Below are 25,047 nucleotides of genomic sequence, written 5' to 3'. Positions count from 1 at the left end.
ATGAAAGAACCCTACGTATTCTAAACTATCAAACCATTTCCCATTTTCTTACAGAATACAAGGTAAGAAGTGCCATGCCAACACTGGGAGAATGCTCAGATTCACCTCTTCCTAGCAAGGTTAAATGTGTTCCTTTTTCCTTATTGTGTCCATGTGAAATATGTATGTCAAATATGGATACAAGTATGTACCATTTAAATTTGTAAGTTACACACGTTGCCATACAGCAGAAACACATTTTGCTAGAGTTCATGCCTTTGTTACTTTTTGTAACAGATTTATCCTTATGAAACGCTTATTGTAACAAACCGAATTCGGGTGAAACTGCCTAAGGATGTGGACAGGACCAGACTGGAGGTAGGAAACCATTTGCTTTTGAAATCCTTGTTCTGTTCATTCATTAGCTGACTTAGTTATTTCTACTGTTGCTCATTGGTGTAAATGAACTCGGGAGAAGTCATATTCTCAACAGGGGTAAATGGGCATAGCTTTTTTGACTTCATTGGTGCTAGACCAGTTTACACCAGCTGAAGAGCTGGTCCGTAGAGGTTTGTCCATTAACCAGATGTTGGTTGTTTCATAGCAATCATTTATTTGGGCAGCAGTGCTTATCAGTCTACATTGTTCACTGAGAGCCCTATCCTGTGAAGCGCTGAGCAAAATATGTCATCCTCTTAGCATCCTCTGAATTGAGTGGAATTTGAAGGAACTCAGCCCCTTGCGGGATTGGCCCTGGGAGATCTCACTCATTTTCAAGTTACTGATCTCTTAAATAAATGAGTTAGTTAATATAACATGAGTGAATATTGCAAGTGAAAGACTACCGATTAAAATGATACGGGCATTTTCCAGGGATGGTCTGTGCCTCTCATTATTTTTGAAAAAAAAGAGTAAGTTATTTAGTACTTTGATTATTTGTACAAATTGAGTACAAATATTCTGATAAAATTGACAGAACGGGTCATGAATGGAGAAAAAGAAAAGTTTACAAACTTTCAGGGCATTTATACATGGTGACAAAATTGAAGATCTTGAGAGTGAAAGAATTTGCTCTAATATATCAAATATTTAGAATTCCAGGAGTGCTTCCCATAAATAAAAGGCCTGAATCTGCAATCTCTTTATATAGAGAACAATTTCTGAAGCCAATAAAAGTTCTAAATGTGGAAGTCTTGTGGGGTGAACCCAAGTCTTGCTCAGTTTAATTAGACATATTAATCAACATGGAGACTTCATTTCACAGGCTGTAACTGTTACTGGTTTAAGGGGGCTGTTTTATAGAATTGTGTGCATGCAAATCTCACCTGCAAAACAAAAACAAAGAAGTGCTTGAAAATCATAATGTGAATGTATATTTTAACTGCATTATGTCAGAGAGTAAGACAAACAGAATTGCTATTACATTTTGGGAAGTGTTGGCTAGGCTCTGAATCAGTCATTGGGGTTAGATTATTAAATCTCATTTTTAAGTACCACATCCAATTTTCATTAAATGTAAGTTGAAGCTGCAAATTGCCACCCAGGCAAATATGGAGGTTTATTAAGTTTCCATCTGTGAAATCACTCTGGCAACTTCTCAATTATGACTGTTTTGTTGTTAATTAAGGGCAGTGCTTTATTTCTAATGCATGCTAATCAGGGACATTCTGTATGTGCATGCTGTTGAGCTCCGCACTGCTAGGGACTGAGCTTCTGAACAAAATGACATTATATGGACCAACTGCCATCCCCTCAGGAGGGAATTTGGTATATTCTAATTCACCTGATAGATCTAATAATCACTCAACTAGCCCTGAATGGATTATTTTTGAAGTTCCTGGAGAGCCACTGGCTACCGGGTGGTACCGCAAGAGATCCAATGTTGCTGGACAATTTCTTGGGTTTGATTTTATTACTTCTTAGATCAGCAAGAGCTGGGAGCATTAAAGAGCAGCATGCTCAGTTCTACGTGTGTTGCTTGAGTGTCTTTCCAGTCAATTTAGAGTGTGATATTGACAGGCTGCTAATAGAATCCCATTTAGCCTCCCCTAAACAGAAATATGTTGATCATGATAGATGCCATTAGATGTGAAAGGGGCAGCCAGTAGATGAGCAACAGGCAGGGAAATGGAAGATTTTTCTCCCCGCCTTAAAATAAAGACAGTAGGAATAATTTTTGCATTTATATCTGATTTGTCTATATCCCAAAGCACTGCACAAGCTAAATATATCTATAGACGATATCAGAGAAACGCAGCCATTCCTGGGTGTTGAGGGTGACAGCCAAACAGCACCCTTCACAAATGTGTGGGGAGAAGACTTTTTGACCATGATACTATTGCAACTCACTACTCACAAAAAGTTCCAGGGGATCTTGAATATCCACATTGAGCAGCCAGGCCCTTGGCTTTTAAGATCCTATATAAAAGAACCCCACAGAGTAAAGTGCATGTTACTAAATTACCTATCCTGAACATATCAAAAGTCTGAGTTTATCTTGCTAGAATTTGAACCTGTGTTTCCATGGAGTCTAGGGATCTGATCCTGCTATCACTCACTCTGCTGTAAATCAGAAATATCTCCTTCAAAGTTGATTAAGTCACACAGGTGTCAGAATCAGGACGTGAGTGAACCCTAAACCATGAAACCTCCCCTTTGGCTCCGTGATCCATAATATCAACAAACCAATCTTACCATTAATGAATTACTGAACAATTAATTTCTAAGGGCCAGTTCCTGAAGTCCACTGTCAGCCAAAATTCACTGCATCAATGGAAGTTTTGTCTGTGTAAGGACTGAATAATGAATTCAGGATTTGACGTAAATGATTAACTAATTATTGTAGATTAATTTTATGATTAAGTGGTCATTCAATACTTGTGAAATAAAAATTCAGTGATTACCAGCCTTAGTCCTTGAAAAAGGTTTTACGTGTAAATGGGTTAACAGGAAGGTCAAAAATATAATATTTGCCAATAAAAGGAGAGAAAAAGCCATTAATCTTTAAGCAAAAAAGAAAGGAAAACTGTGAACTAGTTGCAAGTTCCTGATTAAAGACTAAACAAGGGTAAATTTTTTAAAAGATCCATAGGTATTTATTGGAATTGGTGTTTGTTCTTCAAATGCTTCAATGCGCTTCTTGTTTGATTATCCAGCAGGCAATATTGATTTGGTTGTAAGAAACAGAATGTCTTAGATGTGTGCTGTTTTACGCCCAGGGTATAGCAAAGCACCAGAGGCGGAATAAAAAGCAAGAAGAGTCCAAGAAAAGGAAAAACACATCTGGACACATCCTATACATTAAAGCATTCTTTTATCTTTTTTTCACATTAAAGAACACAGTCTTTGTTTCAACTCATCAGGCTGGTCTGAATAGCAGGCACTGCACTAAATTGCCTTTTTTAGACAATGTATAGTTTGCTTTGGATGGATAGTGTATGTTCTGGCTGCCATTATCAATAACTCATACATTGTCCTCCGCTGGGGCTGCTGTTTGTTTAACATTAAAGTTGCTCAGCCTGCTTCACACCAGGCGCAGGCCTGTGCCTAAAGTCCCGAAAAGCCCAACCACTTCAAAGATCTCACAGTGAGTTCCAAAAGAACAATAAACAAGATCTGCTTTAAACCTGCAGTAGGAAAGCGATAAGGGGACCAGACAACTGATCCTCTCAATTGCTGCGCTATGTTAAAACGTGCATCTGAGAAAAGGAGCTCTTTGTGCAGCATCTTGGAATTATTAGGGACTGGTAGTTTTAAAAATAATTCAATTAGCAGCATTTTAATAGGATGATAACGACTGGCAAAATAGAGGTGATGGATCTGCACATTCAGACCGTATGCAAAGCTGAGTGACAAGAGCAGACTGATGGCAGCTTTTCTTTTCTTTTTCTGTATTAGAGAACTGCTGGGATTAAACAGCTTTGCACAGAAAGTCAGTTCATCATTATTTCTTCTCATAGCAAAGGTGGAACCCTGTGACTGAGTTACAAAGAAGGGCAAATGTGGTGCGTAAGCTCAGTAGGTTTTGGGGATGGAGGGAGACCAGCACCCAGGAAGCCCCTGACCCACACCTTCACAGGAGCAGAGCAGGATTCCAGTCAAACACCATAGGAGCAGGAAGAGGGGGCTGGGTAACATGTTTGGCCCCCCTGCAGCATCATAGGGGTGATGGCTAGAACCCCAGAAGCAGAAAATACAGGAGAGTACAGGCTAGAGTGCAACACTGCAGCAATGTTAGTATTTGCTGCAGTGTATTGCCACCAAATTGGCAGGATGGCTCTGAAAACCCTCCTCTTGTCTGAGTTCGCTCCCCTCCCCCATCTGTTGTAAGGGCTGGTGTGGGTGGCAGCAGGAGTAAGGGTAGATAATCCATCTATTCAGCAGTCTAGCTCAGATTATATCTTCTAAAACAACCTACATTTTCTAGCGTCCCGGCTTTCCTGCAGTAAAATAACGAGGCCTGATTTTTATCGCACTTGCACCGCTGTAGATCAGCACTAGCTCCCAGGACATCCGTGGATTTGCACCAGAGCAAAACTGGCGTAGGTGAGAGGAGATTCAGGCCCCATTGTGTTTTCTGCTAAAGGTTGGAGAGGCAAACGATCTCTCCTTGTCCAGTGGGATTAAGGTCTGTAAACTCACTACTTCTGATCCCTTTGACAGTCTTCAATATGGCTGATGCCGGAGATTCTGAACAAGCAGCGTTCGTTGAGCAGTTCTGACTTAAATTGACTTTAATTCTTTTTTAGGGAAGAGGAATTTACTGTTAGTTTTCAGTTATCTCTGGTCGATGCCATAGAAATCAGGAATTGTTCATCTCTCCTCAATTGTGAGGGGAAATCTGTTGTATTGGATATTTCCCAAATGACCAATAGAATCTAGTGACAAAAGTTAGTTCTTTAGGGTCCAGTTAAGAGAAGTTGCAATGAAGGGCATGTTAAGAAGGATAACTGCTTTGGGGTGGGGCTTTCAGAAGGGTTCAGGGTGTGCCTTATTATGTTCCCATTGTGACTGATTTTGAGAATCCCACCTTTCTTGTTTAGGAAATCTTTTTTAAGTTATATTTAAATGTGTGCTTTTCAATGTATGGATTTAGCCAGAGATTAGATAGGTGCAACTGGGAATAAATGTAAATAAATGCATTAAAATAACATAAATTCTTTCTTCTGAGACACATACATCTGAGAAGCATAATTGAGGCCTTTTATTTTTCTTTGTTTGTTCTAAACCAGCAGTGAGGCTGATGTAGCTCAGTTCCTGATGCTTGCAGAGAAGACATTATTAATGCCAACACTGAACTAATACACTGACCTATTAGAATTGCTTAAAGCAAATGACCTGCTGATGCACAGATATATTGCAGGCTCTCTGAGACCTTGAATTCAAATTAATGGGCCAGAGCCTCAGCTGCTGTAAATTGACTTCAGTGAGGTATGTAAATTGACAACAGCTGAGGAGCTGGCCCAATAATTTTTGAGCTATTTCTTACCATATTGACCTTTATTCTAATTTAAGATGAATGAAGCAGCATTCTCAGGAGTGATTCTGAAAGGAAATGTGGAGAGAGATAGGAATGAGCTTAAATAGTATTTCAGTACAATGAAGTAGTAAGACAGCATTGGCTTGTAATAGTATAATTTTGTTTGGAGTTAATTTTTAATACACAGTGCTTAATACAGTAAAAATAATCCTGGTCTCTATATTCGCATCTTTCAGCCGCCAGTATTTGAAGTTTGTTTGTATTTGTGCTCAACAATGACACATGGATTTAAATTATAAAGAAGGCTGACTTCATAGAATAAAGACAGTCAAAGTGAGCGTATGTAATTCCAGTTATTGAACAGCTTTTTAGACTTGTCTTCCTACTAGATCAAAGCATATTGATTGTCACACATGCATATTCTTGCTGGGGAAAAAAATCATACCTCTCAAGTGGCAAAACAGAACAGTGCACATGGTACATACTTGTATAATCCTTAAGGGTCAGACTCTGCAACCCTTGCTTACTCACGTGAGTAGTCCCCATTGACTTCAGTGGAGACTGTTTACAGGAGAGTTACTAAAGCTGTATCTAAACAAGTAAATTCCAGCAATTTAGGTAAATTGTTTTAGAAGCCAATTTACTTAAATAGGCACAACCTCCTTGTTTAGATGCTCATGTTTTTGGTTGAGTGCCCCAAAACAATTTACTTTAAATTGATTCCTTACTGACTTAATTAAATTGCTACCACTTTTTTTGTAGACAAAGTCTTAGTCTAAAGATTGTAGCATATAGTCCTAAAATGTTGCCAGTGCTGTAGTTTTGAAAGAAAGGTAGTTTGTTCTGCAGTGTTAGTAAGATTGGTAAGAAGAATAAGTTTATTACAACAAAGTTGTAGACATGCATGTTCTAGAGGAGACATGCCCATTTTTGGAGAGCTTACAAGCTCAAGTTTCTAAAGACTAAAAGATTCTGTATTGACTACATAAAATTAGCACATTCATTAACTGTTACATTCCCAAAGGTTTTCCTATCCAGTCTTCTTTATTGATGGAAGCCATTCCTCAGCTTGGAATGAAACAGTTTTTAAAGATTATATAATCTAATTAACTTTTTGGCATCTTTAAATATTATAGCATTATTTTTTAAAAAGTCAACCTGAACCTTGACAGCAAGGAATAGATTTTCTCACTCTGTAGTTCTCTAGAATAAGATATTCCAGGTCACCTCTGTGATTTATGAGGGGCAAGATTTTTTAAAATGCATTTAGGCACTTAAAGATGCAGATATAACACCCATTGAAATAAAATGGAAATCAATGAGTGTTAGGCACTTAATCTTGCTTAGGTGCTTTTGGAAATCCCACTAGGCATCTGTCTGCACCTTTAGGCTCCTTAGAGTTCCTGCATAAATCTGAATGGTGGGCTCCTAAGTCAGTTTGTTACTTTTGGAAAATACCCTGGTTATTAATTTTGTCTTCAAGTGATGGTCCCTATGAGTACGTGGGTTCGCATGTGTGCCATGCATCTGAGTCCAGAAGTTCTTCAAAGCAGTGTCGGTCGGCGCGCACCCATGGTTCCTATCTATACTACACATGTGGGTATGCATGCGCCTGAGTCTGGCTGTTCTTTAAAGCAGTGTCCGTTGGCCCACATATGCAGCAGCTCGCCTCGTGCTCCCAACCAAGGGTACAACACCTCTCCAGTTTCTTCTCACAACCGCATGGCCTGAGTTGGAATTGTGTCCTCCTGCACTTCGTTGCATAATCTATATAGAAACCATGTGGAATTAGTTATTTTCTTAGATTAGTAGTTAATAGTTAAAGAGTAGTTTATACTATAGCATAGAGTATTTTTTTTTCCGCAGTTGGGGAAATCTCCACCCCCAGCTCAGAGTCCTGGAATTCAAGAATTGCATCTTGACCTCAATCCTTCTCCATCTGTGACAAGCATCAATGCTGCATTACTGTCTGGGTGAGGCGCATATCTCTGCAAAGTGCCGTGTCTGTTGCTCCTTCACACCCAGACCTTGAGAAGCCCAAGAGCTTCGCCTACGGAAGCACCTGTTGGAGAAGGCTATGAGGCCCCTCTCTGATCCGGGCCAGGGAGACCCCCCCCTCCCCCCGCTGTACATGGGCCTCAACTGCATCAATACATTAAGATAACGTGCCTTGGAGAGGAGCCATCACAACTAAGCCCAAGGACTCTTCTTCCCGGGCTCCCCATGAGAGCAGAGGGCTCTCTCATGGGCACAAGAACAAATCCCCGGTGAGGACCATCCATAAGAAACATGCTTCTTCCCTGACCCAGTCCAGGTCAGGTGAGATGTCGCGAGTGGAACCTAAGGAACTGCCTCAGATGAAGAGCCCCAGATCCGAGGGCAAGACACATAAAAAGAAAGATCTGTTGGTCACCTCAGTACCAAAGCATAAAGATAGACGCTCGATGGTTCTGACTACCAGTGCCAGATCCAGTGTCAGTGCCACCTAATCCATCTGAAGACTGTCCAGTTGCTGCAGATGCACTGGATCCATCAGACTCATGTGAACCCCTCAGATACCAGGGCATACAGAGACTTATATAACACCTCCCTTACCCACAGCCTCCATTTCTTTCCGGCCTGGCCCTCCCCAGGGATGTCCTTACTCTGGAAGAGGAGCCTTCATCACTGTCCCGGGAGCTGTCTCACCTCTGACCATCCAGCAGGAGTGCCCCTACTAGTGCAGCAGTTCTTAGATTCAGAAGAATCAGAGGAAAAGGCTACACTGGTGTCTCTGCAGCGGCCGTTGAGCCCTGATAGACAGTCAAGGGGTTACTCTCACCATTCTGCGAGGTACGCCGCTGGTACCAATTTCCTTGGGGTCCCCCACAACCAATCAATACTTATTACTGGCCTTACTGGGATCCGCAGGATCCTTATGGCAGGCGTCTGGGGCCCCTCAGGAGTTGTACTGCTCCCTCTTGTCAGCCGGTTCTGTCAGTATACGAGGAGCAAGAGGTGGAACCGGATCCTCAGGTACCGACAGGTTCCAATGGGTGCCTCTTCATCTTCCTCAGATGAAGTGGTCACTCCTCCTTCACCTTCTCTGCCAAATGACAATCACCAGTACCAGGAGCTGTTACGAAGAGTGGCCAGTGATCTACAGATCCCATTAGAGGAGATCTAGGACCCTTAATACTGGCTCCTGGGCACCTTGAAGCCCCAGGGACCGAGTAAAGTTTCTCTACCCATCAGTGAGGTCATTACTAGAACTGGCTAGAGCAGTATGGCATGCTCTAGCATCTTGTGCCCCTACACTGAAAAAGGGACAAGTGATGAGATGTTGTTCCTGCAAAAGGGGCTGAATTCTTATTCTTTCATCCTGCCCCCAACTTGCTAGTAGTGCAGGTGGCTCCTGAAAGGGCTAGATCATGCTGTCAAAGGGCCACCCTGGCAAATAAAGGCTCTAAAAGACTTGACCTCCTGAGGAAGGAAATTGTCTCCTCCACCGGGTTCCAATTTTGTGTCACTAACTACCAAGCATTGTTAGCAAAATACGATTTTAATATCTATTTCAGGCTTGTGGACTTCACAGACAAGCTTTCCACAGAGGACAGGGTGCAATTTCAGCCCTTTTAGATGAGGGGAAGCTAGGGGCAAAGGTGGCACTCCAGACTTCAGTGGATGCTGCAGACACAGCTTCCAGTGGTTTGACTGCTGATCTAGTCACAAGGAGGAACTCCTGGCTGCAATCATCAGGGTTTCCCAGGGAGGTCCAAAACACCATCCGGGACCTCCCTGTTGTCGAGTCAAATCTCTTTTAATGAGCAATCAGATGAGTCCCTGCACTCACTAAAAGACAAGATTGACTCTGGGTTCCCCGGGGATTTATACTCTGGCCCCAGGAGGAAACACCAGAGGCAACCCTATAAACGCAGGCCACCCCCTCCTCCTGCAGCTTATTACCAGTGCATAAGCCACTGCACAAACATCAAAAAGATTCAGAGGTCTCACTTCTCAGCCCCCTGTATTTCCTCAGCCTCTACTCATTCTCAGTCATCAGCCAAGAGCTACTTTTGACATATTGGTCAAGACCTGTGTACCACCTCATCTTACATTCTTCACCCACAAGATCACTATGGACAGCTGGGTTCTAGAGATTATCTGCCAGGGATACTTCATTCCCTCCTCACAAACCCCCTTTCCAATCCCTCTTCAGGGACCACTCTCACAAGGTAATTCTTCAGTGGGAAACAGAAAGCCTCTTACTCCAAGGGGCAATAGAGTGCATCCTGCCTTATTACCGTGGAAGAGGATTCTACTCCCCATATTTCCTAATTCCCCAAAGAGGCGGCGGGGGAGACCCCTCCTGGACTTTTAGCAACATGTGACCTCCAGAAGAAGAAGGGGGAATGTCCGGGTTCCAGCAACGCAGACACAGGTAACTAACCGCTTTCATGTTCTCTCCACAGGTACCATTGTGGAGAGTGGACCAGATGATATGTCTGGGGGGAGAAAGCAGAAGGAGACTCTGCTGGTTGGAAGGCATGAGATGCACTGTCCTGAGATTGGGGGTTCCACGACCACCACTCCCAAGAGAAGGAGGCGGGTAGTGGTGGTCGGGGACTCTCTCCTCCGGGGGACTGAGTCATCTATCTGCCGCCCTGACCGGGAAAACCGAGAAGTCTGCTGCTTGCCAGGGGCTAAGATTCGCGATGTGACGGAGCGACTGCCGAGACTCATCAAGCCCTTGGATCGCTACCCCTTCCTGCTTCTCCACGTGGGCACCAATGATACTGCCAAGAATGACCTTGAGCGGATCACTGCGGACTACGTGGCTCTGGGAAGAAGGATAAAGGAGTTTGAGGCACAAGTAGTGTTCTCGTCCATCCTCCCCGTGGAAGGAAAAGGCCTGGGTAGGGACCGTCGAATCGTGGAAGTCAACGAATGGCTATGCAGGTGGTGTCGGAGAGAAGGCTTTGGATTCTTTGACCATGGGATGCTGTTCCATGAAGGAGGAGTGCTGGGCAGAGACGGGCTCCATCTTACGAAGAGAGGGAAGAGCATCTTTGCAAGCAGGCTGGCTAACCTAGTGAGGAGGGCTTTAAACTAGGTTCACCGGGGGAAGGAGACCAAAGCCCTGAGGAAAGCGGGATACCGGGAGGAAGCACAGGCAGGAACATCTGTGGGGGAGGGCTCCTGCCTCATACTGAGAATGAGGGGCGATCAGCAGGTTATCTCAAGTGCTTATATACGAATGCACAAAGCCTTGGAAACAAGCAGGAAGAACTGGAGGTCCTGGTGATGTCAAGGAATTATGACGTGATTGGAATAACAGAGACTTGGTGGGATAACTCACATGACTGGAGTACTGTCATGGATGGTTATAAACTGTTCAGGAAGGACAGGCAGGGCAGAAAAGGTGGGGGAGTAGCACTGTATGTAAGGGAGCAGTATGACTGCTCAGAGCTCCGATACGAAACTGCAGAAAAACCTGAGTGTCTCTGGATTAAGTTTAGAAGTGTGAGCAACAAGAGTGATGTAGTGGTGGGAGTCTGCTATAGACCACCAGACCAGGGGGATGAGGTGGATGAGGCTTTCTTCTGGCAACTCGCAGAAGCTACTAGATCGCACGCCCTGATTCTCATGGGTGACTTTAATTTTCCTGATATCTGCTAGGAGAGCAATACAGCAGTGCATAGACAATCCAGGAAGTTTTTGGAAAGCGTAGGGGACAATTTCCTGGTGCAAGTGCTAGAGGAGCCAACTAGGGGGGGAGCTTTTCTTGACCTGCTGCTCACAAACCGGGAAGAATTAGTGGGGGAAGCAAAAGTGGATGGGAATCTGGGAGGCAGTGACCACAAGTTGGTTGAGTTCAGGATCCTGACACAGGGAAGAAAGGTAAGCAGCAGGATACGGACCCTGGACTTCAGGAAAGCAGACTTCGACTCCCTCAGGGAACGGATGGGTAGGATCCCCTGGGGGACTAACATGAAGGGGAAAGGAGTCAAGGAGAGCTGGCTGTATTTCAAGGAATCCCTGTTGAGGTTACAGGGACAAACCATCCCGATGAGTCGAAAGAATAGTAAATATGGCAAGTGACTAGCTTGGCTTAACGGTGAAATCCTAGCGGATCTTAAACATAAAAAAGAAGCTTACAAGAAGTGGAAGGTTGGACATATGACCAGGGAAGAGTATAAAAATATTGCTCGGGCTTGCAGGAGTGAAATCAGGAAGGCCAAATCGCACCTGGAGCTGCAGCTAGCAAGAGATGTCAAGAGTAACAAGAAGGGTTTCTTCAGGTATGTTGGCAACAAGAAGAAAGCCAAGGAAAGTGTGGGCCCCTTACTGAATGAGGGAGGCAACCTAGTGACAGAGGATGTGGAAAAAGCTAATATACTCAATGCTTTTTTTGCCTCTGTCTTCACTAACAAGGTCAGCTCCCAGACCGCTGCGCTGGGCATCACAGCATGGGGAGTAGATGACCAGCCCTCTGTGGAGAAAGAGGTGGTTAGGGACTATTTAGAAAAGCTGGACGTGCACAAGTCCATGGGGCCGGACGAGTTGCATCCGAGAGTGCTAAAGGAATTGGCGGCTGTGATTGCAGATCCATTGGCCATTATCTTTGAAAACTCGTGGCGAATGGGGGAAGTCCCAGATGACTGGAAAAAGGCTAATGTAGTGCCAATCTTTAAAAAAGGGAAGAAGGAGGATCCTGGGAACTACAGGCCAGTCAGCCTCACCTCAGTCCCCAGAAAAATCATGGAGCAGGTCCTCAAAGAATCAATCCTGAAGCACTTACATGAGAGGAAAGTGATCAGGAACAGTCAGCATGGATTCACCAAGGGAAGGTCATACTGACTAATCTAATCGCCTTTTATGATGAGATTACTGGTTCTGTGGATGAAGGGAAAGCAGTGGATGTATTGTTTCTTGACTTTAGCAAAGCTTTTGACACGGTCTCCCACAGTATTCTTGTCAGCAAGTTAAAGAAGTATGGGCTGGATGAATGCACTATAAGGTGGGTAGAAAGTTGGCTAGATTGTCGGGCTCAACGGATAGTGATCAACGGCTCCTTATCTAGTTGGCAGCCGGTGTCAAGTGGAGTGCCCCAAGGGTCAGTCCTGGAGCCGGTTTTGTTCAATATCTTCATAAATGATCTGGAGGATGGTGTGGATTGCACTCTCAGCAAATTTGCGGATGATACTAAACTAGGAGGAGTGGTAGATACGCTGGAGGGTAGGGATAGGATACAGAGGGACTAGACAAATTGGAGGATTGGGCCAAAAGAAATCTGATGAGGTTCAATAAGGATAAGTGCAGGGTCCTGCACTTAGGATGGAAGAACCCAATGCACCGCTACAGACTAGGGACCGAATGGCTAGGCAGCAGTTCTTGGAGAAGGACCTAGGGGTGACAGTGGACGAGAAGCTGGATATGAGTCAGCAGTGTGCCCTTGTTGCCAAGAAGGCCAGTGGCATTTTGGGATGTATAAGTAGGGGCATAGCGAGCAGATTGAGGGACGTGATCGTTCCCCTCTATTCGACATCGGTGAGGCCTTATCTGGGGTACTGTGTCCAGTTTTGGGCCCCACACTACAAGAAGGATGTGGATAAATTGGAGAGAGTCCAGCGAAGGGCAACAAAAATTATTAGGGGTCTGGAACACATGACTTATGAGGAGAGGCTGAGGGAACTGGGATTGTTAAGTCTGCGGAAGAGAAGAATGAGGGGGGATTTGATAGCTGCTTTCAACTACCTGAGAGGTGGTTCCAGAGAGGATGGTTCTAGACTATTCTCAGTGGTAGAAGAGGACAGGACAAGGAGTAATGGTCTCAAGTTGCAGTGGGGGAGGTTTAGGTTGGATATTAGGAAAAACTTTTTCACTAGGAGGATGGTGAAACACTGGAATGCGTTACCTAGGGAGGTGATAGAATCTCCTTCCTTAGAAGTTTTTAAGGTCAGGCTTGACAAAGCCCTGGCTGGGATGATTTAATTGGGGATTGGTCCTGCTTTGAGCAGGGGGTTGGACTAGATGACCTCCTGAGGTCGCTACCAACCCTGGTATTCTATGATTCTATGAACTCAGTGTCTTTATTCTAAAACTGAAGTTCCGGATGATTGCACTGGCATCTATAATCCCCTCTGTTCCAGAAGGGGTTCATAGTTCTTGACATGAAGGACACATATATTTCCATGTGGACATTCACACAGGAATTTCCTGCATGTTATAGTAGGCCAGGAATACTTCCAGTTTTGAGTCCTCCCCTTTGGGCTGGCTACAGCACCCAGAGTAATTACAAAGCTTTTCTCTATGATTGCAGCCCAGTTGACATGCCAGGACTATACCTGGACGATTTGCTCCTGGTAGGCCAATCTCATCAGGAGGTCAGGTCAGTGACAAGCATTCTGATACAACTTTTAACAGCCCCAGGTATTTGCATAAATGAAGAAAAGTCTGTTTTGTGACCCACAACTTTTCAGTTGGACTCGATTTCTGCAGGAACGTTCCTCCCCTCAGAAAGGTTTCATGCACTGAGCACCCTGATTGACCACATCACTCACAGATCACAAGCCACAGTGCACAAGTGCTTCTCACTGTTAGGCCACTCAACCTATCAATGAAGCAAGGACCATATCAACTCCAGACTGCACTTACGGTACCTGCAAGTACAAGCAAGGACCATATCAACTCCAGGGTAGTCGTTCCTCCCAGAGTTGTCTCCTCTCTAACTTGGTGGTCAAAACAGGAAGAGGTCATGATGGGAATACCCTTCAGCCCTCCCAGCCCCAGGGGCATCACTGGGATGGACATCTCCCTTCTGGGGTAGGCTGCTCACTTGGACAATCACACTGCTCAGGGTACCTGTACCCCATGAGTAGCCTGGCTACATATAAATTTACTGGAACTGAGGGTGGTCTTTCTGCTTATATGCTTGCTACATATTCAGATAATGTCAGACAATATCACCACTGTATAAACAAACCGGGAGGAGCGAGATCTCCTCCCCTCATCCAGGAGGCAGTCAGGCTTTGGAACAGGTGCATCAGGAACTGTGTCATAATACAAGCTGTGTACCTTCCCAGTATTGACAGCTCCTTGGCAGGCAAACTAAGCAGAAGCGTCTCAATAGCCTATGAGTGGGAGATTCATGACAGAGTCCTGAACAAGATACTGTATATATATACTATCTGTATTCCACTACCTGCCCTCCATCCTCTTTGCTTCAGATCCTATTAGATTGTGGTAAGAGGAACTGGAGAGGGGTCGACCCACATTGCCTCTTATGCCCGTAGTTGGGAGTACGAGGCGAGCTACTGCACACGTATGGACCAACGGGCACAGCTTTGAAGAACAGCCAGACTCGGGCGCGTGCATACCTCCATGTATAGTATGGATAGGGACCACACATCTCGAAGAACTTCCAGTTACAGTAAGTAACCTCCACTTACATGATATCATATGTTGTTTGCCTCTTCCTGTTCTATCACAATGATGTTAAAGGTTTTCATTGTATCCACTTTTAGAACAATGGTGTGTTCATAGATTTCATTTCTGTAGTTAATTTTATCACAGATGTGAGGTCATGTTAATTTCTGCAGTTAATTTTATCACAGATATGTGGCCATGATTTGTGAGTCTCACAAGCAAACGTGTGCTTAGAGTACCTCATTTTAAATTTATCTTTTCAGTTTTATCATTTAAATTTATCGGTATGTATGTATTTCTTTGTTTTTCTTGGGCTTTTCTTTTGAATATCATAAAGAGTTAATGAAGACACATTATTCAGTCATTCCTATGGAATGCAATTGAAAAGTGTAACTCATTTCACTCTTGTCTGTGCCTGCTAATTGTTGGTTTCAGAAGGATATACTAAAAAAATAATTGTTAATAAAAAAAAAACAGGAATGCAACTGAGCGAATGCTTTGCACAAGACTTTGCCTGCCAGCCGACTCTGGCAAACAGAAATCAACTGTTTATATATGGGTGTGACCTTGTTTGAACAGAATCCACATAGTGATTCAAACATGTATATTCCTCCTAAAAGTGCTTACTTGGATCTGCTTTAAGGATAAAGTTTTCTGCCCTAGCTTTTATTCACTCATGCTGGGTTCTAGCCACTTTTCAAGAAAATGTTGGAATGTTGCATGTGTTGAGATCAGAGAAATGGTTTATCGTTTCAGGCTGGAGTTTTCAAAGGAGCCTAAGGAAGTTAGGGACCCAACCCACATTGAAATTCACAAGTGGCATGAAGAGGACACAACTCATTGACTTTAATGGAATAGTACCCTTTTAAACTTGCAGAAAATGTGTTTGCTTATCCTTAGTGTATGCTTAGGCTGCTATCGGTGTTGGGTATTTCTTCATATCAGTTTTCAGAGGCCTTATGAAGGAAGCCTTTGTCAGATGAAAATTATTCATTTGGAATGATGTGAAGCATGAAAAAATGCAATTCCTACCAGGATGGGAACAGTGTGAGAAGTTCACAGCGGGTAGGTAGAAGATGCTCAGATGGACACTATGAAGCCCAGACCCAGGACAAACTAGAAGACATGTTTTAGGAACAAGCTCAAAAGCCCTGTTAATTAAATGGCAACTTTTTGGATCAGGTCTAAAGAGCTCAAGTCCAAGTTTGCTGAGATCGAGCCTCTGAGCATCAGCTGTCGGTTTGGAACCACGCGTGAGCATTAACATTCATACTAACAAAATAATAAACGTCTTTGGATTCCACAATTTAACATTATCTGCCTTTTTTAAGGTAAAGCAGTGGTTATAAAACTTGAAGTGTTAAAACAAACAGTCTTCTTTGCATGCACAGTACACACTTTCCATACATTATCATAACATTTTTAATTACAGATCCCATGCAGGGACCAATTATGTAATTCCCAATAGGAACAAGTTCATTTTGTTGAATAATAATGTGGTTATCGTCAGAGTTACATGATGCTATATCACTGGATAGGAGAATAGTTCCACTGAGTGAAATAATTCCTATTTTTTTAATCCCATATTAGAAATCTTTAGCTTCTTGGGTAATTGCCTAATTAGGGGGAAATAGTATAGGCTTAGTGGTGCTGCAAATGGTTTTGCTAGAGCCTTGTGATACATCACAAGGGGTTACGAGACGTCCCACAGTAACATCACCGAGTAAAATGGAGCTCCTCTGTAATCTCATAATGTCTTGAGATATAAGGCAGGGCACATCCAAAGAGCCAGAGGCCCTGTGCAGGGGGCTGGAAGGGCAGGAGAGAGGTCATACGAATCCTCTTCCTATTGCACATCTTGCACCAGGGCACTCAGGAACTGCTCCCTCTGAGCCTCTCTGAGGACACAAATTGCCTAAAGGGGGCAAGAATAAGGCAGGGCCATGGTTCCATCTACCTTTCCCCATCTGCTACAGCAGCAGCTTGAAGATCTGGCCAGGCATGCTGAAGGGGAGTAGATTGTGTGAGTGAAGCGTTCTCACTCCCCAGGGGTTGTGGGATGCTGCCACTCCACTCCATGGCTAAATGCCAATGTCTAGCTCGGTGACAGCTGTAGTCACCAGTTATAGCCGTAGTCAATGGAGTTATTGTATATTGTGATATCTTTTAACATTCCTTAGAAGGCAGCTTGTGCCACCACTTAAGCATTTTTTCCAATCACATAATTACTTAATAGACTGAAATATTTATCAAGTGTGCAGCCTAATTACCCCATAGATGAGAATAACCCTGAATGCTCCCCTGGGAGCCTAGCACATGGCTAATTACAGTTTTATAATTAGCCATGTGGTAGGCTTGGAAGAAGCATCCAGGAAGCCTGCTAAGCCACAAGCAGCAAAGTAGAGAGGGGGGAAGGTTAGACAACTCTTGTAGCAGCAAGGTAGGTAGTCGGTAAGGCAGTAGAGTGAAGCACAAAAGGGCCAGATGGTGTCCAAGTAATGATGGTTGAACATGATAAGGTTAGGGCCAGGGTTAAGTCATGGGGGGAAAGTTATTTTTAACCCAAATTCCTTTTATTAGTGAGCTATTTAGAATGGTGAAAGTTTTATTATCTTTACACTCAAGAAATGAATGATCACCTACCCAGGACAGAGCAGCAACTTACTCACGTTGGAGAGCTGAAATGAAAGTAGGCTACTTATGTGACTATCTGCTGTCCCATGTTCGTGAGGGGCTGACAGTCTGTCCCAGATTTCTCTGACAATTTTTTATATTGGGAGCTGGATGCTAGCACAGGGCCAGATTCTGCAACTGTTACTCCCAGATTCTGTTGCTCAGAGGTTTGGGAATGTCAATAGCAGTCCTGGCAGAGATGGATTAATGGGCAGAGTGCAGGTGATATGATCAGTGTGGTCCCCACTGAAATGAAACAAAGCAACTGTTTAACAGCATACTATATAAATATAAATAATATTTTAGAACAAGTGTGTCCAACTGAAAGCACAGTATGGATTCAGGTTGGCGTAATATAAAGCCTAGCTCTAATTTGTTCAGGACATGGGAAATAAACAAACAGAAATAAAATTATACTTTTGATGACAACAAGTGAACAGGACCTTGTTTTTTCTCTTCTTAAATTCATCCTCTCCAGCCATGCAGTACTTTGCATTACATTGGATTGTTGGTTCACTATTGACTGACAAGGATGTATAATACGTACTGAATTTCTAGTACCTGTTCCCTTGAGATCTCTCATCTAATTACTGACACAGCAAAAGCCTGCTTTGGTTGTGCAAGCTGACATGACCACAGCTTGAGGCAATATGGGTGTAGGTTAATTACAGCCTTCCTTTACCATAATTTATTCACATTAATGTGATGTTGCTAACTATTAGTTTTGAAGATCTCTGGATTTCATTACAAGCACAATTCTTCTCAAAGAAAACAAAGTTAACTGAACTAAATAAACATTATAAATCTATTTAAACTGCTTTGTGTTTTTTTTAAACAGGCCACAGAAAAACAGAGACAAGCCTCATTAATTTGCAGAGAAAAGCATCATTTAAAACATTATTTATGACTGTTTGACTGTGCAATTAATTACCTTTCTTCTGGCAGGCAATGTAATGAGCCCGTATCTGTAATACTCACTTTAATGAGCCTGTATGTTGGAAAATGAGGATTTCACATTGTAATGCTTGCCTTCCTCCTTGCTTTAAAGAGATTTAGCACAACTTTTAATTAATGATACAGTTTCCAAAAGTGGTTGGCGTTTACTGTAATTCTTGAGAATAAGCTCTTGTGTTCTAATGCTTCCTCTGTGTGTGTGTGTGTGTGTGTGTGTTAATGGGGGTTACTAAATTATGATAGCAATATTTTGGTGACTCCTTTTTTTACAGTAGCATGAACTACTATACTCTAGTGTTAATATAGACAGGTTTCAGAGCAGCAACTGTGTTAGTCTATATTCGCAAAAAGAAAAGGAGGACTTGTGGCACCTTAGAGACTAGCAAATTTATTTGAGCATAAGCTTTCGTGAGCTACAGCTCACTTCATTGGATGCATTCAGTGGAAAATACAGTGGGGAGATTTATATACATAGAGAACATGAAACAATGGGTGTTACCATACACACTGTAATGAGAGTGATCACTTAAGATGAGCTATTAGCAGCAGGAGAGCGGGCGGGGGGGGCGCGGGGGAGTGGAAATCTTTTGTAGTGATAATCAAGGTGGGCCGTTTCTAGCAGTTGACAAGAACATCTGAGGAACAATGGGGGGGGGCGGGAGGGAAATAAACATGGGGAAATAGTTTTACTTTGTGTAATGACCACTCCCAGTCTTTATTCAAGCCTAAGTTAATTGTATCCAGTTTGCAAATTAATTCCAATTCAGCAGTCTCTCATTGGAGTCTGTTTTTGAAATTTTTTTGTTGAAGAATTGCAACTTTTAGTTCTATAATGTGCAGGTGAACAAGCCTCTGATAGTGTGGCTGATGTGATTAGGCCCTATGATGGTGTCCCCTGAATAGATATGTGGACACAGTTGGCAACGGGCTTTTTTGCAAGGATAGGTTCCTGGGTTAGTGGTTCTGGTGTGTGGTTGCTGGTGAGTATTTGTTTCAGGTTGGGGGGCTGTCTGTAAGCAAGGACTGGCCTGTCTCCCAAGATCTGTGAGAGTGATGGGTCATCCTTCAGGATAGGTTGTAGATCCTTGATGATCCGCTGGAGAGGTTTTAGTTGGGGGCTGAAGGTGATGGTTAGTGGCGTTCTGTTATTTTCTTTGTTGGGCCTGTCCTGTAGTAGGTGACTTCTGGGTACTCTTCTGATTCTGTCAATCTGTTTCTTCACTTCAGCGGGTGGGTATTGTAGTTTTAAGAACGCCTGATAGAGATCTTGTAGGTGTTTGTCTCTTTCTGAGGGGTTGGAGCAAGTGCAGTTGTATCGTAGAGCTTGGCTGTAGACAATGATCGTGTGGTGTGGTCTGGATGAAAGCTGGAAGCATGTAGGTAGGCATAGCGGTCAGTAGGTTTCCGGTATAGGATGGTGTTTATGTGACCATTGCTTATTAGCATTATAGCGTCCAGGAAGTGGATCTCTTGAGTGGACTGGTCCAGGCTGAGGTTGATGGAGGATGGTTAAGAGGTTAAGAACAACGGCAGCTCCAAGCAATCAGTTCTTTACACTGCTGTACTCCCATTGAAATCAGTAGAGTTACAGTGGGAGAATGCCAGTGTGGAGAATCAGACCCTTAGTCTCACAGGCCTATGCTCTTAGAAAAACGTGCACTTTTTGGTAAGGGCACATGCTCTGACTCAGAAGGTGGGGAAGGGAGGTCAGGAAATTTACAACCAATGTGCATCTGTACAACCACCTCTGCCCTCCATGGATGCCCTGAGATCTGCATAATTTTCCCCTCGATCTCAGGGAATCTGCATATTTTAGTGGGCTTTGCCTCCTTGCCTTTCAAGAGAAGGCAGCCCACCCCAAGAACAATCTGAAGGAAGCCAGATTGTTTAGTTTTCTAATCTTTATGCCGGTTTTTCCCATTTGATGTCAGCATGGCCCTTAGATTGTCACTTTGGGAAAGGGAGTCAGTCTTCCTCTGTATTCGGTACAGCACCAAACAAGCTGCGAGTGCACAAAAATGTCATTTGTCACTCCGTGTGCCACGGTGCAGTAGCCAGTGCCAGTGACATAAGATACAATAGCAGTGATCACACAACTCTGGTGTTTAGATTAATAAAAGATTGCGAGCATGTATGGGATAAAAACGATACCATTAAGCAATATTTTATGATACAACTGAAAATGACTAAAATACTGCAGTTCTGACAAAACCAGCCTGCGTTTCTTTAATGGTGGCTGAGTCGCACAAAACAGGGTTGGAATTTTTAACTTGCTTTTCACTGAGCCATTCCTACAAGGACTTCAGAGTCATATCACAGCCTTATAAAATACACACACACACACAAGTTTACATTCTCACTCCCCCTCAGACATCAATTTTCAATTCCCCTTCTTTGGTTTGGCTATTGAGGCCAGAGAATTTCATTGAAGATAATTAATGTTCAAACAGCTGATGAGAGAGAAAATTCACTCCTAGATTTCTTTGGGACTTGTTCTCCCCAACTTCATTAGTGAAGAGCATTAAGTTCTCAGCTATAGGTAAAGTCCAACAAAATTAAAATCATATGTACTGAGAAAAATATGAATAATTTGCCATAACCTCTCTCAGTGGGTCTTTTCCCTTGGTATTTAGATCCTTCAAACTCTTGTAGACATTTATCATACACCCCCTTAGTCATCATTTGGCCAAGCTGATACATTGTTAGGTCTTTTAATCTTTCTTCATAAATCAAATTCTTCAGCCCCATGATTAGTTTTGTTACTTTTATCTGAAGTCTCTCCAGTTTGATGACATCTTTTTGGGAGCAAGTTTTTCCAGAGCTGCAGACAATTTTATAATCGCTGCTGCTGCTAGGGGGGAGCCTGGGGTAGGAGCTGGTGTTCATGAAGGGAGGGGCCTGGCATTGCTGTGGTGGAGGGACTTGGTGATCCTGAGTTGTAGGGGATAGTGCTCCAGTGGGGTGTGGGAGAATAATGCTGGGCTGAGGGGCCATGGGTATCCAAAATGGGGGTTGCAGCCAGGTTAGGCTGTTGGTGTGCCGACACTGTCATGCTGACCACTATTGTCTCATTGTTTCCTTGTACTCCCCTGTCTGTATCTTTCTGTTGTCTCTTGTCTTATACTTAGATTGAAAGCTCTTTGGGGACCATCTTCTTGTTCTGTGTTTATACAGTGCATAGCACAATGGGGTCATGGTCCATGACTGAAGCTCCTAGGTTACAGTAATTATTATTAATACTATAATAATTATTACTAATAATAGCAATAACAGGCAGGGGGAGGGAGGGTGTTCCCTTGCTCCCTTTTTCCCAGCCACACAATACAGAGTAGCAGGGTTGAGGAGCACAAGTGCAGGGGGCTGTGAAGTTAATCAGACCAACGTTTCCAAAAAGCGGCCTTTGATTTTGTAAACCTTTGTTTTGGGGAGCACAGCTTGAGACACTGAGCGGCTGATTTTCAATGTGCTGCACTCCCTCAGCTCGCAGTACTTTCAGTAGGAGTTGGTGAAAATTGGGTCTCAGTTGGGTACCCAAAATTGTCACTCTTGGTAATTGTGGATTATATCAGTTTTAGATGGTATAATCTCTACTTTATAGATGCAGTGAGCCTTAATATTTGTAAAATGCTTTGACAGAATTGAGTCCAAAATAGCTAATGGAGAATCTAAAAATTATTTTTCATTTATAGTTGAACTGTACACCTTTAGTCTTTGCAGACTTTTCTGTAAATATAATAATTAGGTATTAAGCATAACTTTATCACAGAGGTCCCCTATGTTAGCCCTATTGGCAGTATTATTTTTGTAATTCTCTCTTTTTTGCTCTGTATCTCAGTTTATGCTGAGAAAACTGGAAACATCAAATAAAAGCCCAGCTCATGTCATTTCAAATCAGCCTTATCCAACATCTCATTGTGATATGATTCTAACCCCATGTAGAAATACATTTTGCATGTAAGAGCTTAGCAGCATGGTCTCTCGTTTGTTACAAGGCTACTATTAGTGAACTATGATGGTGTCTGTTGGACTTATTATATAGATCAAGGGAGGGAAATCCAGCTCTGAAATTAAATTGATAACAATCTCTTTAAATTCCCAGATTGGCTTAAATAGGTCTCAGTATGTTCTATCATCAAGTTATATGTAGAAATATCTAAATCTCTTTCCCAAAGCCCTGGCATCTACTCAGTGGGAACTGTATTGGAAAAGTTCTCTTTTTGTACAAGTAAGCCACTGCTGTCAATTTCATTTCCCAAGAGATCTTAGCTTATTTAATTTTGATGCAGTCTTTTACAGAAGCAGTTTGGGAATTCAAATGAAAATCCCAGTACATTGTTTCATAGTGCAGGAAAGGGAGAAATAGTCCTTCTTTATGAAAGCACTTACCGTATCTTTGTATTTTCTTTTTCAAGAGGCACTTGTCCCCTGAAGAGTTCCAGGAAGTCTTCAAAATGAACATTGAAGAATTTGATCGTCTGGCACTTTGGAAGCGGAATGACCTAAAGAAAAAGGCCCTGCTTTTCTAACCTCGCTCAGACAGAAAAAAAAACAAATGTGGTTAATCAAAACAAAAATTGTCTTGCCAGCACTATCATATGCAGTTACTGTTGAACCATTGTCCAGCTTCATTGTGCTAGTGTATGTGGGAGGGAAACGACGGAAAAGATTAAATGGTAGTGCATTGGTATAGAGGTAATTTGCTGACATTGCATGACTGGCTGGTTCTGTCAGTAGCTCCTGGTCCTAGCCAGTTTACAACATACAAAGATCTAGCTTTAAATTAATTGTTGCTTGTGGTCATTGCTTGATGCAAAAGGAGATTTTAAAAGGGAAGAGAAAGAAATGTAGCTGTGACAAAAGAAATCCACCTAACATTTCATTTCAATAAGTTTTACAATAATGATGAAACTTAGAAATCCCATGACTAATGAACAGTTCTCCTACGGGGGGGATAATAGGCTATTTTTTAAAAAATGTGGTAAAGGCCAAAGAAAAGCATTTCAGCAAGTTGCAACTGTTTTTGTGTGGTACATTTTAGGAATGAAAGCAAAACTATCAAAGCACCTTAAATCTAGTTCTTACACTTTAGATGGAAGTTACTCTCTAAAAGATCACATACATCTAAATGGTAACTAGTTATGTTCAATTACAACACAAAGAGATTTTATTTTATTACAAAGTATATTGTGACAAATTACAGTTATAATGACTAAAGCATATAAAGAGACCTACTAAGAAAAGTTTTATGTCCCATTCATCAGGAAAACTAAAGCCTTATACAAAACTGGTTCAAGGGTGTAAAGTACCAGTTACTTGTGTTTTCCTAATCTTTTGGGGATTTTTTACATTTCGTGCTGATAAAAATACCATGAAATCTTAATTCTCTCTCTAGCTACATATAAAATAATATTGTTTTGTAAATATATGTTAAAGCATAAAGGCATACTTATTTCCTCCACTCTTTGGCTTTATACTTTTTAAGCCTGTAGAGCTATGGTGGCAATTCGGTAGCTGTGGAATCGTAGCGTTCAGCATAAAATATAACAAAAAAAAAAAAACAACAAAAGCTTGATGTACTCTCTCAATAATTATCAAATGGTAACCAAATAGATCTATTATCAAAACCCTTGTTCATTAATATTTGCATGTTTCTGTACAAATCAAATCAAAATCCTATGTATTATTGGTGCACCTTGAAACTTTATCTTAAATAACAAGTAAAGTTAACAAAATCTACATGTTTGATATGAGCATTAGATATTAAGATCTTTTCCAGCTGAAAGACAGTATTAAATTTAATAATTTCATATGGTCAAAAATACAGTTGCTGATGAAGAATGTTTTTAAAGTGAGTTGCTAGTTTTATGTGATACTTTTTTTTAAATGCTCTTTTAGTACATTTTTCAGCCATATGTCAGCATTCTGCATTTTTACTGTCTTGAATGTTTGTACTCATCTTCTACATCACTCTGTCTTTTTGCATTTCCTTAAAGTAACTTTAATATATGCACTGCTTCACACTAGTTCAACTGGTCCAGTGATGGAGAAATTGTAGCGTTGAACATGCCTTCTTCCAATTAACATTCAAAATTCATGCTGTTGGAAATAAATATTTTCTCATGACCTAAATGTTTTGTCTGATAATACGTATGTCTAGAGAAATCATTAAAAAGGAAAACATAGCTTGATACATGTGCTAATCGTTTTAATGTATATAATTTCAAGTTGTAATGTTGCTATAGGTCTTTTCATCCCTTGATACTGACATGTAACTCTCATTAAACTTACAGGAACATAACTCCATGTTCACACATTGAGGAGAGAGGATTACTCATCATATTTAACACAGAACTGAATTCTTCAGAGTTTTCCCACTGAAGTCAGTTGAAGCTATAGATTTGCATCTCCACCCGTTGGGTGAAATTCACTCCTGTTCAGAGTGCCCACCCAACCCCTTTGCACAAATCCTCAAAATAGGGGTTAAATGGCACTTATGTAGTGCCTGGGCCCCTGCATGCCTTCTATACTTGTGTGAATTTCACGCATAGTGATAC

The 25,047-nt window shown here is 42.2% G+C and overlaps 1 protein-coding gene across 13 annotated transcripts in view; it reads left to right on the top strand.

The window, feature by feature from the left end:
• The window catches only part of ABLIM2 (actin binding LIM protein family member 2), a 217,245-nt gene extending 192,564 nt beyond the window's left edge, over nucleotides 1–24,681 (top strand). For 11 of the 13 annotated variants that reach the window (XM_073342609.1, XM_073342605.1, XM_073342614.1 and 8 more), the window contains 3 exons: nucleotides 55–119; nucleotides 277–357; nucleotides 22,906–24,681. In XM_073342609.1, the coding sequence (XP_073198710.1) occupies nucleotides 55–119; nucleotides 277–357; nucleotides 22,906–23,019 (260 nt within the window). In that variant the 3' untranslated portion in view covers nucleotides 23,020–24,681. Of the gene's footprint in view, nucleotides 1–54; nucleotides 120–276; nucleotides 358–14,667; nucleotides 14,871–15,622; nucleotides 16,298–22,905 lie in introns of those variants that run through there. The other 2 variants (XR_012158735.1, XM_073342606.1) reach the window with 2 other exon arrangements.
• Nucleotides 24,682–25,047: the final 366 nt, after the last annotated feature.

Source organism: Lepidochelys kempii, chromosome 4 (genome assembly GCF_965140265.1).
Source record: "Lepidochelys kempii isolate rLepKem1 chromosome 4, rLepKem1.hap2, whole genome shotgun sequence".
NCBI classification, from domain to species: Eukaryota; Metazoa; Chordata; order Testudines; family Cheloniidae; genus Lepidochelys; species Lepidochelys kempii.
The sequence above is the reverse complement of the archived record's forward strand: the minus strand, read 5'-3'. Positions and strand labels throughout refer to the sequence as shown.